Source organism: Blennius ocellaris, assembly GCF_963422515.1.
Source record: "Blennius ocellaris genome assembly, chromosome: 10".
Classification (NCBI taxonomy): Eukaryota; Metazoa; Chordata; class Actinopteri; order Blenniiformes; family Blenniidae; genus Blennius; species Blennius ocellaris.
The window spans coordinates 22896123-22909391 of NC_137659.1; the positions used below are offsets into that span (position 1 = coordinate 22896123).

Sequence of the window (13269 nt, forward strand, 5' to 3'; positions counted from 1 at the left end):
TAATACAGAGCTCTCCACCACGACAGCTGACCTGAACCTGATCTTATCACTTATATACTTATTTTAAATAGGAATTCTGAATATATATATATATATATATATATATTTTTTTTTTTCCCCCTTTAATTTGATCTAAAAACTAAATATTTAGAACCTGCCCTGCCCGTGTACCACTAGAGGGAGTTCATGTATAACTGGTGGTACGCACGCCACAGTTTGAGATTCACAGATGTGGAGGTAATACCAGGAGAAAAGGAAACTTGCTCTGATTAGTTGAATCATCTTCAAGCCTTCCTCCTTCATCATCTTCTGCCTCCAGGAGTCCAGGTCTTTGGGGGCCGGCTCTTTGGATTTGATCGGCAGGGCCGGGACCCGTCTGACGGGCGATGGTGGGCGGAGCTTGGCGGGAAGAGGCGCGGGCTCTGGACGAGCTAAATCGCACATCTCGCACACCGTAGCAGGAGAGTAGTTCAGGTAGGTGCAGAACTGACACACCCACTGTGAGGAGGACAGGAAACCACAGAGGAGGGAAGAACAGGTTACTGGTCGTGTTGTAGTGAGTCGAACCCCCGACAAAGGCACTTTGATTGTTTTACAAAAAACCTGGTTCAGGAACAAACGTTTCTACAAAGTGACGGCTGATGTGACCCATCAAACCGTGATGATGTTTCTGCTCTGACACAAGAAATGCAGACGACCTGTGTGCTCCAACATATGAAACCTAATTTGTTAGAGACTAAATGTCTCTAAAAGACACTATTTCCTCCTCAGCCTCACTCGACTTTCATGGTACCTGTACAGGTGGGTACAGGTAGGTAGAGGTAGGTACAGGTGGGTACAGGTGGGTAGAGGTGGGTAGAGGTAGGTACAGGTGGGTAGAGGTAGGTACAGGTAGGTACATGTGGGTACAGGTGGGTAGAGGTAGGTACAGGTGGGTACAGGTGGGTACAGGTGGGTACAGGTAGGTACAGGTAGGTAGAGGTAGGTACAGGTGGGTACAGGTGAGTACAGGTGAGTACAGGTAGGTACATGTGGGTACAGGTGGGTAGAGGTAGGTACAGGTGGGTACAGGTAGGTACAGGTGGGTACAGGTGGGTAGAGGTAGGTACAGGTAGGTACATGTGGGTACAGGTGGGTAGAGGTAGGTACAGGTGGGTACAGGTGGGTACAGGTAGGTACAGGTAGGTAGAGGTAGGTATAGGTGGGTAGAGGTAGGTATAGGTGGGTACAGGTGGGTACAGGTAGGTACAGGTGGGTACAGGTAGGTACAGGTAGGTACAGGTGGGTACAGGTGGGTACAGGTGGGTAGAGGTAGGTATAGGTGGGTACAGGTGGGTAGAGGTAAGTAGAGGTGGGTAGAGGTAGGTACAGGTAGGAACAGGTGGGTACAGGTGGGTACAGGTAGGTACAGGTGGGTAGAGGTAAGTACAGGTGGGTAGAGGTAGGTACAGGTAGGTACATGTGGGTACAGGTAGGTACAGGTGGGTACAGGTAGGTACAGGTGGGTACAGGTGGGTACAGGTAGGTACAGGTAGGTAGAGGTAGGTACAGGTGGGTACAGGTGAGTACAGGTAGGTACATGTGGGTACAGGTGGGTAGAGGTAGGTACAGGTGGGTACAGGTGGGTACAGGTAGGTACAGGTAGGTAGAGGTAGGTACAGGTGGGTACAGGTGAGTACAGGTAGGTACATGTGGGTACAGGTGGGTAGAGGTAGGTACATGTGGGTACAGGTAGGTACAGGTGGGTAGAGGTAGGTACAGGTGGGTACAGGTGGGTACAGGTAGGTACAGGTGGGTAGAGGTAGGTACAGGTAGGTACATGTGGGTACAGGTGGGTAGAGGTAGGTACAGGTGGGTACAGGTGGGTACAGGTAGGTACAGGTAGGTACAGGTAGGTAGAGGTAGGTAGAGGTAGGTATAGGTGGGTAGAGGTAGGTATAGGTGGGTACAGGTGGGTACAGGTAGGTACAGGTGGGTACAGGTAGGTACAGGTAGGTACAGGTGGGTACAGGTGGGTACAGGTAGGTACAGGTGGGTAGAGGTAGGTATAGGTGGGTACAGGTGGGTAGAGGTAAGTAGAGGTGGGTAGAGGTAGGTACAGGTAGGAACAGGTAGGAACAGGTGGGTACAGGTGGGTAGAGGTAAGTACAGGTGGGTAGAGGTAGGTACAGGTAGGTACAGGTGGGTACAGGTGGGCCGCTGATTGGCCGGCATGTGACGACACAGATGAGAAGGCGGCTCCTTCAGGATTCAGGGGCTCAGTGAAGTGACCCGCTACGAGTATCAGGAGGTCACCGAGCCACGGACACCACCAGTGTTTCAGTTTAACTGGTGCCCCTGTTAACTGGTGACCGGCTTCTACGAGCCTCCCTTTTTCAAAGTCGATGTTAAAAATCCAAATAAAATCCATAGCCGTCCCGGAAAAATGCTGTTTAACCGCATTTCCATTAAAGTTAAAGTATCGTATCGTTTGTTTGTCTTATTTTAACATCAACTGTTGCTAACTGCTGGTGGCAGAAGTCACCAGTTAACAGGGGCACCAGTTGAACTGAAACACCATACAGTGAAGTGATACTATAAAAAAAAAAAAAACATGCAAAAAATAGATACTATTTAACTCATTATTTTAGCCGATATCCATTGCATGTTGGCTCCACATCAGGAGATACAGATTGTACCCGGGGTGATTACTTGTGCAACGGGGAAAAGCTGTGATGACTCCGCCCACCCCGCGGTGGTACAACTGTCAACCAATGAAACGGAGTGCAGCAGAGGTGAGTCCAGTAGGACTGTGTAGGGCCTCGTGGCAAAGCGCCATAAGGCCTGACTCCACTGCGTCACGTGAAAAATTAAAGGATCTTTTTCTGTTTTCAGGGGTATTTCTGTCAAAGCATCTGGGTTTGCTGCTGCAAAAATGACGTCTGATTCCAACGAATATAAATGAACACGAGGACAAGAGAAAAGATCCTGGGGGGAGAATTTCATGGAAAATAAGTGAGAGCTGGAGAGACGGTGGCAGGCAGAGTTTCATTACAGTTGGAATCCTGAGGGATGAACGAGTGCAGCCTATTCATCACCGTTGTTGCGGTGATCACTCACTGCACCCAGTTGGAAACATCTCACCACCTTTGACAGATACGGAGTGGTGCAGGAGAGGATCACCTGAGAAGCTGCAGTTATGGAGATTATCTGATCATCCGTCACAAAAGTGATGATGTGAAATAACCTTTGTATTGCTAAACGGCACCACAAACATTCATTGTTGATGCATGATTGCGGCTCCCCACCACAGTATTGCCCCTCTGCAGTCTTGGGGAGTTTTGCCCCTCCAGTCCCACTAAAGACACTTTGCCTGAACTTTGATTGACAAAAACTGGAAACCTCATTTAATATCTTTACCCTCCGCTCCACTCTTCCTGCACTACTTTGCAAATACTTCCATTCGCTCCTCCCAGACTTGGTTGTACATATTTTAATGTTTTTAATTGTAATATTTTACCTCTGCTGTATTGTATTTTCTACCATTGTGTGTTTTCTTACTGCTGTCACTGAGGCTGCCGTCACAACATTTCACTGCTACAGAGTGACAATAAACAACTATTCTATTCTAGTCACTGTTCTTTTAGCCACATGTTCTTCTATTCCCCAGACACCCCTCATTGTTTTCCTACTGCTCTGAATCCCCTTCAGGTAAAGTAACCTGACCCTAACGGTGACCTTTACTCCGACAACCTCACCCACCTGGCTGTCGGGGTCTCCGGGCATGCCCAGTACGGGTGCTGGCGGTCTGGGCGGCGTGATGGGAGGGTGTGACGGGGTGACTGGAGGTCGTGTGGCCAGGCGGGGTCTCTCACACACCTCACAGAGGACGCTGCTGGCGGCGTTCACCATGGTGCAGCTCTTACACTGCCACTCTGAGGGAAACACGCCGACAAGAGACAACCTCTTCACATTTGGACCTGATTTATAGATTTAAAAAAACAAAAAACTAATTGCATCATGCATTCCAGACCTGTGATGGTCGCCGGCTGACTCTCCTCTGTCTTGGAGCCAATAGATTCGAATCGTGGACGTTCGCAGTCTTCACACAACACGTCCTGGGTGGAGTTGACTTTAGTGCACTGGAGGCAGCGCCAAGAGGAAGCACTGACAGAGCAGCCAGGAGGAGGAGCAGTGAGCCTCAAATTCTACACTGGATTCTCAAACCAATTACAAATCTGGAAAGACCTAACTCAGCGTGAACTGGATTCCACGTATGAGATTAGTACAGTTCTCATTATTGACCTCTCGTCTGTGCAGAAGTTCCATTCAAACATCAACCACATTGGTTAGTTAGTCATGAGAAACCTTTACCAGATCAAAATAATACAAAAACAAAGGAAAAATGTACCCGACACAATTATATAACAATAAATAAGCACAAACATAACATAAACTGATGTACTAAAATAATAGTATTTAACTATATCATGAAAATCAACATCAGCTGCATGTTGATGGAAGTGAAATTCCTCTTCATTTTACTTTAAAATGTGTTTTTATAGTGAACAGTTTACTGCATTTTACGGAATTGATCAAATTGAAAGAAACAAATGACATTTTAAGAAACGGAAATGTAATAATTTTTCACTTGATGTGAAAAATAGTCTCATGCGATGTGATGTCAAAATATAAATCAGTTTGCCGACTTTGTTCTTTGCTCTTTTCTCCATCACAAACAATTGAACCATTTTTGGTTTATTACAATCATGAATATCATTTCTCTAAATGGCAAACTAAAAAAAAAAAAAAATTTAGAATAAGAAGCAGATGGTTCTTTAAAAAAATAGCAGTCAAACACTAATATTGACTTTAATTCATTTAGTAGATTATGAATGAAAGTTGAGTATAACTGCTGTCGTGTGTTCACTGAAATGTCTCAATTTAAAGGTCCTATATTATACAGCTTTTCAACAATTAATCATCCGTGACATTGGTCCAACAACATCGTATTCAAAGTGAATTTCCCCAAATTCAGTTTTGGTCCTGAATTTCCTCCAGTCTAAAAGTCCCTCTAGTGGCTCTACTGAGAACAGGATGTGTCTGTTTCCATTTGTGTCTGTCCACACCGACTCCAGGACCGTCTCAGGAGACATTTTCTGGTGTTTCAGATCAAGTGGTTTCCCTGTTAACTGGTGACCCTTTAGCATCCCTTGTTGCTGCTCATGACAGACGTTAAAAACCCGACAGAAATCTGGAGCCGTCCTGATGAACTCTGTTTAAAAACATTTGCATCCAGTTTTCAGGTGCCGTAGCTTTTGTAAGTCTTATTTTAAAATCTGCTTTTACTAGCGGCAATGACGGCTGCTAAAAGTAGTCGGTCACCGTTTGGCAGGGAAACCAGTTTATCTGAAACACCACAACAATGCACTCATGTTTACGCAGGATTTCTCGCTAGGACTCATATAAATGCCTTTGTTCAACCAGTTTGAACTACAACGTGACCCAGAATAAGAAGAAGGCTCCTGAAGATGATGAGTTAAATATATTGTGTCTGAATACGTTTCTTAGTTTGGTCGTGTGTGTTGTTATGGTTACTGCTGAGTAGCTAATGCTAGCTCCTGCTAACTTATGGTTTTTCATATTACACTGAATTTATCCATTTTATCAGTGAGGCAGAGCTCCACTACCAGAGGGAGTGGTTATTTCCCTGCATGACATCATGAAGGGAATCTCTCTGATTGGCCTGTATGAGCAACAACTTTACTGAAAAGTGGAACAAGCAAGTGAGAGACTTTCTTCACTTCTGGGGCCTCCTACAGGCTACGAGGACGTTACTGATATTAATCCTTTACACAGTGAGTTTCTTTCATCACAAGGGACCTTATAAAAGGAACAAAATAATATGTACGTACTGTTAAGACGATTTTTTAACCAACGAGACGACAGTTTCAGCTCAGCTTGTTCAAAAGTATGGAGCGACTTTTCTTTGTTTCTTGCCTGATCAAAGTTTCTTCCCTGCAACAATAGCATCCTGAACAATAGCACACATGCTGCAGATGCCGACCTGTGGCTGCTCTTGTTTTTAGCTGAAGAAGATGAAGATGACGAGGAAGAGGCGACGGCGGTCCTGCGATGCTCGGCCCTCTCGGTGGACGAGTGGAACAGCCGGTCGCACTCTGAGCAGAAGCCCTGCAGGCAGGTGAGGCAGTGAGCAGAGATACGGAAGATCCCACAGATACTGCAGTTCTCTGAAACAAAAGAAGACAACAACAACAAGCTCCGCTTGGTTTTCAAACACAACCTGTAAACCACCGTTTACTGTTCCAGTACAACCGGAACGCAGAGAGCAAATGTGCGTCTGTGTAACAAGATCACTGGGCCACTTCACTCATTTCTCACGTTGTCATGCATTTGTACGTTTGTGTTGTTTGTTCATCGACACATCAATGAGGGGAGGTTGAAGGAGCGCCATTCCGACACAAGGCAGTTCACACAACTTTACAAAGACATAAAAGAAACGTATTAATACTGGGGTTCTCAAAGTTTTCATAGCTGAGGGCTAATTTAGGAACCCAGCATTGGACTGAGGGCCGCCGAAGAAAAACAATGGAATAAACATCACATCTGTAAACATTTGAATGACCAGGTTCCATCTCTACTTACATTTACCGGTCTGCATTCAGTAATACCCAATACATTCCTTTGAAGTAATAAACCAGGCCAAACCTGGAAAAAGTTAGATTTTCTGTCCCCTCCAGTCAGACAGTCCTGTGTTCAGTCCACTTCAGGATATATGTAGAAACGTATTTAGAGCAGTTCGTCCACATGAAAATGCTATTTCATGGTTTCATCTGGGTTTTTTTTCCTCAACACAGGTCCCAGAGTGGGGAAATTCTAAAACGCCGACTCAGCTTTGAGGTGTGGATGAGCAAGACGCTCATCTTCAAAAAAATTCTGATGTCATCATTCATCGCGGGCCGCCATTGGTCGCATTATAAGACGTAGGATCGCCCATTTAGAGCCAAGACCAAAGTTTCTCAGACGACTGCCGTTTCCTCTGCGACGGCCCAAAATCACAGTGTGTAGTGGCTTTTAAGATTCATACATCCTTTAAAACGTCTCACACACTCTTGTCCTTTTCACTGGCTCAACTTTATTTGACGTTTTTCCCAGGTTGGCGTGTGTCGTCTCCGATCACAGACACATTGTACGTCCTCTGGCCAGAGAGAGTCCCACGCCACGCTGCTCTAGGTATTCGCAAACAACGGACTCGCTCTACGCTTCCAGCATAGAAATAATACATTTCTACATTGAGCGGAAGAAGAACTTCACTGCATCAATGCAGGGAAAAAAACAATTGATCCAACAAAGACTTTCTATTGGTCCTAAAAAAACAAACGAGGACAAAAAAACCCAACACATTTGATCATTTTCACTTTAAATTCAGATGTGTAGATTTCTCTTTTCAGAGACATTTTTCTTGCTCCCTCAGTTAAAAGCAGTAGTAATGGAGGTTTTTCTGTCTGCAGCTTTCTGTTGTGGTACAGTGACATCTAGTGGTCACATCAAGATGTGCCTCTATATTTTCATTCAAGTCGTTTCTTAATATTAATCACATGACCAGCCAAACAGTTCCGCACGTCTTCCTTCAATATTTACTGGATAAACATCTTGATCTGAGAGGAATGGAACACTGAGGGTTCATCCACACAAGGACAAAAACTATCTTTTTTTCTCCCCAGCCTTCTCCAAAACACCTCCGTCCACACGTCACGATGAACACGGAGCAACACCAGCCACCAGGGCGTGTAGTACACATGCCAGGCCTTTAGGGGTGCTGTGACACCAAAAACACAGAAGAAGACAAAGCATATAGAACTTTAGAAGTAGATTCTTGCTCATACATCTCATATAACTCTAGTTCTATAGGTCTATGGCCCTGCTCCTCCTGCTGCTAGCATCAGTAGCTTGATTGTTGTGGTTATTTGACAACCTCACGGACTGCGGTGGGGGGAGAGGGGGCGATGACATCATCTTTTTTCCACAGATGATCGTTTTTGCCGACTTTGCCGTCCACATCCCGGGGGGGTCGGAGGGCACGAGCCGGGGTTTTACAATTTCCCCACTCTGTGTTCAAAAAAACCTGTTTTCACACTTCTAAGAGTGCCTCATGTGGACGACAGGCCTGGAACAGCTCGCTGAGGTGAAGTGTTTTCCTGGTGTGGACGGACCCTAAATCCGCCGGCGCGTCCTCACCTGACTGTTTCTTTGAGGAGGTGGAGAAGACCTGGATGGAGCGGGGGCTGCGCTGGTGGGCGGCCAGAGAGTGGCCGTGGCCGCCCTCCCTGGAGGAGCGGTGGTGGACGGGGAAGGCCAGAGACTTGGTCTGACCGTCCGGATGACCCCAGGGGGAGGACGGGGAGTGGAAGAGCGCCGCGTCAGTGTTCAGGCCGACGTCCTGGGGGGAGACAGACACCGCGGCTCGAGGCTGGGGCTCTTCACAGTAAAACATGAGGGATGGTTCCTTCAATCTAAAACACAGCGGTCAAACCAGTAACTTCATGTCTTCTGACGTTGGGCAACCAACGAAGTTGGCTGACAAGGTTGTGTGTTCGTCTGCATGTATGTATTTTACCAACTTTTTGTAAAAACTACTCAGCCGAATTGCATGAATGTTTCAGGGATCACCTGTCATCATCCCAGGACCGATCCGTAAAACTGTGGGATGTTAACGGCTAACCAAATAAATCAGAAAAAAACTGCAAAAAAGTGTCCCATACAAAACGGATGAGAGAAGCAGTTCATGGAGGAGATCAGTGTCTGTTGCCATGGAGACGCTCCCCACTCAGTGTTTCACAGTGATGTTGCTCCCTGACAGGCGAGTGAGCATCGATATGAGCTAATGGCTAACATGCTAGCGATGCTAACTCGGTTCCACAAACAAATGTGGCGTTGGCGAAGGTCTGCGCTCTACCGAGTGTAGCTCTAGTTTTAAAATGGTTTACACGTTATTATCGTTTCTTTTAGTTAATTGATTTTTAGTTTACAGTTAGTTACACAGTAACACTTTCTATTGTGCTGAATTATTTTATTCTTAGATTAAAAGTAAAAAATTATTCTTTGACAAATTGTTTTCAATTCTTGGAAGAAAAAAGCAACATGAGAATGAAGACAGTTATAAATACATTTGAATTCAGGTGGATATTTTATAGGTTAAGAAATCCTTTTACTTGGTGTGTAAATGTGGAATTTAACTCTCACACTTAGTTGTTTCAGAAATGCTTTCAATCCCTCTTGTGGTCGTTGTGCTCTTTTGTTTTAGTCTAATTTTAGTCTCTGCAGGATGCTATAAATCCAAAACATTGTGAGTGTTGAAGAACAGTCCGCTTGCTGTTTTGTTTTTGGCGTGAACGCCACAGAAAGCTTAGCTTGAGCTTTGAGTGACTCTGGTTGAACCAAACCTGTGAGGACGAGGACGTGTGAAGGACTGTACCTTGTGTCTCAGCGTGGGGATGATTCTCTCGTAGAACTCCGGGTGGGAGTGGGCCTCCTGCCGTCACACCAAACCACATATTATCAGGACTTTATATTCATCACAAAGCACAACGGACGCTTCGATATGTGGCTCTTGTTTTGGTGAACAAGAGCCACATATCTTCTTTTAAATTGAGAGGCAAAATCTTAAAATAAAAAAAGCACACCATCTTTCAAGGAGCATCTTTTCTCCTCTTAGTCTAAAGGCTGATTCATCCTCCATAAGAACCAGAAGAAAGTTCGGCACTGTCGCGTCTTGCTGAAGAAAATGAAAACGTTTTTCTTCAGCTAGCTTCTTCTGGCCGAAGACATTTGGTGCGGTTGTGTCAACTGAACTGTGTAGGTGCCACCGCTGAAACTCCAGCACTGCCGTGTTCCAGCTCACTCACGACCATTAGTCATATTCTATACTACAGTCTGAGCCTCGCAGCTCATTAATATGTCAGCGGGCGGAGTTACGTGATGCCCCTGAACGCATCACTCAGGACTGTCAGTTCCTGCAGTTAAAACCAGACCAACGTCACGTCCTGGACACAAACTTTCTCTTTTATTACTGAAACAGTTCAGAGAAATGTGTTTGTGAAAACATTTGAAGGGACAAATAAGCTGCAGGTGAAAAGTTCAATGTTTTACAGAAGTGTCTGCTGTGAGGGGGCGTGGCCTGCCAGTTTCTTCTCAGAGTATGACGCAACAAATACACGTAAGAAAGTAAGATTTATTTAATGTAATCACTGAACTGAACAAGATGAACTCCTCCTCCTCCCCCAGCCTGTAATCACCTTAATCAGCATTTCCAGCTCCATCCTCAGGCTCATCACCTCCAGCGTCACGGCCGCCACTTTGCCCACGTCGGGGTCGCTGACGTCGTCGGGGAAACTGAGGCCGTCCTGCTGCTGGTTGGAGTAACCATAGAGACAGAGCACCGCCCGGCCGCCCTGCACCCCACAACAACCCAGCTCTGGTCACTTCGTATCATCCACACACACTTCCTCTCCTCCATCATCGTCCACACACACACACACACACACACACACACACACACACACACACACACACACACACACACACACACACACACACACACACACACACACACACACACACACACACACACACACACACACACACACACACACACACACACACACACACACACACACACACACACACACACACACACACACACACACAGTAGAACATGCAGCCTCCACGCAGTAGAACATACAGCCTCCACACAGTAGAACGTGCACCCTCCATACAGTAGAACATGTAGCCTCCATACAGTAGAACGTGCAGCCTCCATACAGCAGAACATAGCCTCCATACAGTAGAACATACAGCCTCCATACAGTAGAACATACAGCCTCCATACAGTAGAACATGCAGCCTCCACACAGTAGAACGTGCACCCTCCATACAGTAGAACATGTAGCCTCCATACAGTAGAACGTGCAGCCTCCATACAGCAGAACATAGCCTCCATACAGTAGAACATACAGCCTCCATACAGTAGAACATACAGCCTCCATACAGTAGAACATGCAGCCTCCACACAGTAGAACATACAGCCTCCACACAGTAGAACGTGCACCCTCCATACAGTAGAACATGTAGCCTCCATACAGTAGAACGTGCAGCCTCCATACAGCAGAACATAGCCTCCATACAGTAGAACATACAGCCTCCATACAGTAGAACATACAGCCTCCATACAGTAGAACATGCAGCCTCCACACAGTAGAACATACAGCCTCCATACAGTAGAACATACAGCCTCCATACAGTAGAACGTGCACCCTCCATACAGTAGAACGTGCAGCTCCCTGCAGGCAGCAGGAGGTGGGTAGATGGTTACCTGGATGGCGTCCACCGTGGCCCGGAACACGGGGTTGTTGTGCTTCACCGTCCTCCAGTACTTGGGCCTGTTGGGGTTGGTCAGGTTGCAGCCGTACTTCTCCAGGATGTTCAGCGCCGTGGACAAGCGCTGGAGGGACGCCAGCGTCTGCAGCAGAACCAGGAGAGAGGAAGACTTGGCTTTCAGCCACCAGCTCCAGCTGAGCCACAGCTCATTGTCTGCTGATTGTCCTTTTCAACCGTTACTGAGTGTTTTTAGAATGTTTGTCTCCAGGTGAGGCCGCAGATTCAGGTTTTACTAACGCAAAGTGTGGACCGGACTTCCTGTGGGTGGAACAGGAGCGTGAAAAAAACAGCTCTCACTTAAAGCCTAATGAATTTTTTTTTTAAATAATACAAAAATAATAATAATAACAAAATAATAATAATAATAATAATAAAAATGTTATGATTAAAACTACCCAAATGATAGACTACTATAATAATAGGCTTAAAAAAAAACAAGTCAAAAGTTTTTATTGGAATCCATACAAACTACTGAATTATTCCCAAATACTGTTTAACTGAATTGTGATGCATTTATATTTCTCATTTCATTTTGTTGTATTCTTTTTTATGATGAATCAGTCTGTCATAACTTATGTTGGGATCTATATATATATATGTGATGAATTACTTTGTGTAAGTAGAACTTGTATTAATCTATTTATACAGCACTTTTGTGGGGTTTTTTGTGTTGTTTTGTTCACTATAATGTCACATAATTTCTATGGGTTATTTTATACTTATTTTTTATGAGGACCACAACAGAAATAAGTCTTATTTATGAATTTTTATGTTTACATGCCATCAAAATGATCAATATATATTTGTAGATTTTATTTTGTATGCACATGTAGAAAATCCAAATACATTCATTCATTCAATAATAAGAAAGACAGGAAAATTAAGTTAAAATATAATCGCTGGCGCACTATTTTCTTCAGGAAATGAAACAAAGAAAGAAGTAAATTAGGTAAAGGAAAATGGGAAAAGAAAAAAGGGGGAAGGAAGGAATGAAAAAAAAGAAAAAATGGTGAAAAGCAGAAAAAAGAAGGGAAAGGAGGAACAAAGCTTGCAGGAGAAATCCGCCTTAATAACTGCTCATTCATCCTGTTCCAACACTTTGTGACACGCTGTGATTCTATTACAGTAAAATCTGCCTCCATATTTCAAAGTTCCTCCATCCGAGTGTGAAAATGGTCAAACGGCGCCTTGGTTTCCCCCTCACCTCCTTCCTGTTGCCCCCGTAGCTGTTCTCGATGACCATGGTCTCGGCGGCGATGTGGCAGTACTTTGAGCATGGCGGCAGCGGCAGGTTGGCCATGGCCATCACGCCGGCGCGCACCTCCACCACTCTGCCCCCGGAGTACAGGCACACCTCCGCCCGGCTGCGCACATCCTGCAGCTGCTCCGACAGCGACGGCATCGCCCCGCCAGCAGCAACGCCCGGCGCCTGGAGGAAGGCCAAGGACGGGAACATTAAGATAATATACTGGAGCGACCGCTGTGGAGTGAAGGGGGTGCGGCGCAAAGGACCATGGGAAGTGCCTCTAGTAACTTGCCTAAGTTGCGTGTTATAGTTCAGTGTAGTTGTACTGTCACAGTCTGTTATAATGTGTACTTGTGTGTCTGTTCTGACAGTTACAGTTTGTGTATCCGTGTGTCTTTCTCTTCTATGTGATTTTATGTGACGCCCTGAGTCACGGGGAGGTTGCGGCTGAGCGCACCCCTCCGAGCAGCGCATGCATGGTGGTTCAGAAAAAGTCATTCCCGAGTCTCCTGGTCCTTGTTCTGCGCACAGCGGCGCTACATCGGTGTCAGAAGTGGGATCAGGCTGGAATCACCCAAAGAGCTCAA

The 13269-nt window shown here is 45.6% G+C and overlaps 1 protein-coding gene across 1 annotated transcript in view; it reads right to left on the reverse strand.

The window, feature by feature from the left end:
- Positions 1 to 12838, reverse strand: part of LOC308135565 (E3 ubiquitin-protein ligase RNF31-like) — a gene marked incomplete at its 5' end in the record, with an annotated part of 28022 nt that extends 15184 nt beyond the window's left edge. Inside the window, 9 exons of the mRNA XM_080503616.1 lie at positions 265 to 498; positions 3742 to 3914; positions 4013 to 4146; positions 6047 to 6230; positions 8239 to 8440; positions 9476 to 9532; positions 10296 to 10451; positions 11372 to 11518; positions 12641 to 12838. Coding sequence (XP_080359742.1) covers positions 265 to 498; positions 3742 to 3914; positions 4013 to 4146; positions 6047 to 6230; positions 8239 to 8440; positions 9476 to 9532; positions 10296 to 10451; positions 11372 to 11518; positions 12641 to 12838 — 1485 coding nt within the window. The remainder of the gene's footprint in view (positions 1 to 264; positions 499 to 3741; positions 3915 to 4012; positions 4147 to 6046; positions 6231 to 8238; positions 8441 to 9475; positions 9533 to 10295; positions 10452 to 11371; positions 11519 to 12640) is intronic.
- Between the last annotated feature and the right edge of the window lie 431 nt (positions 12839 to 13269).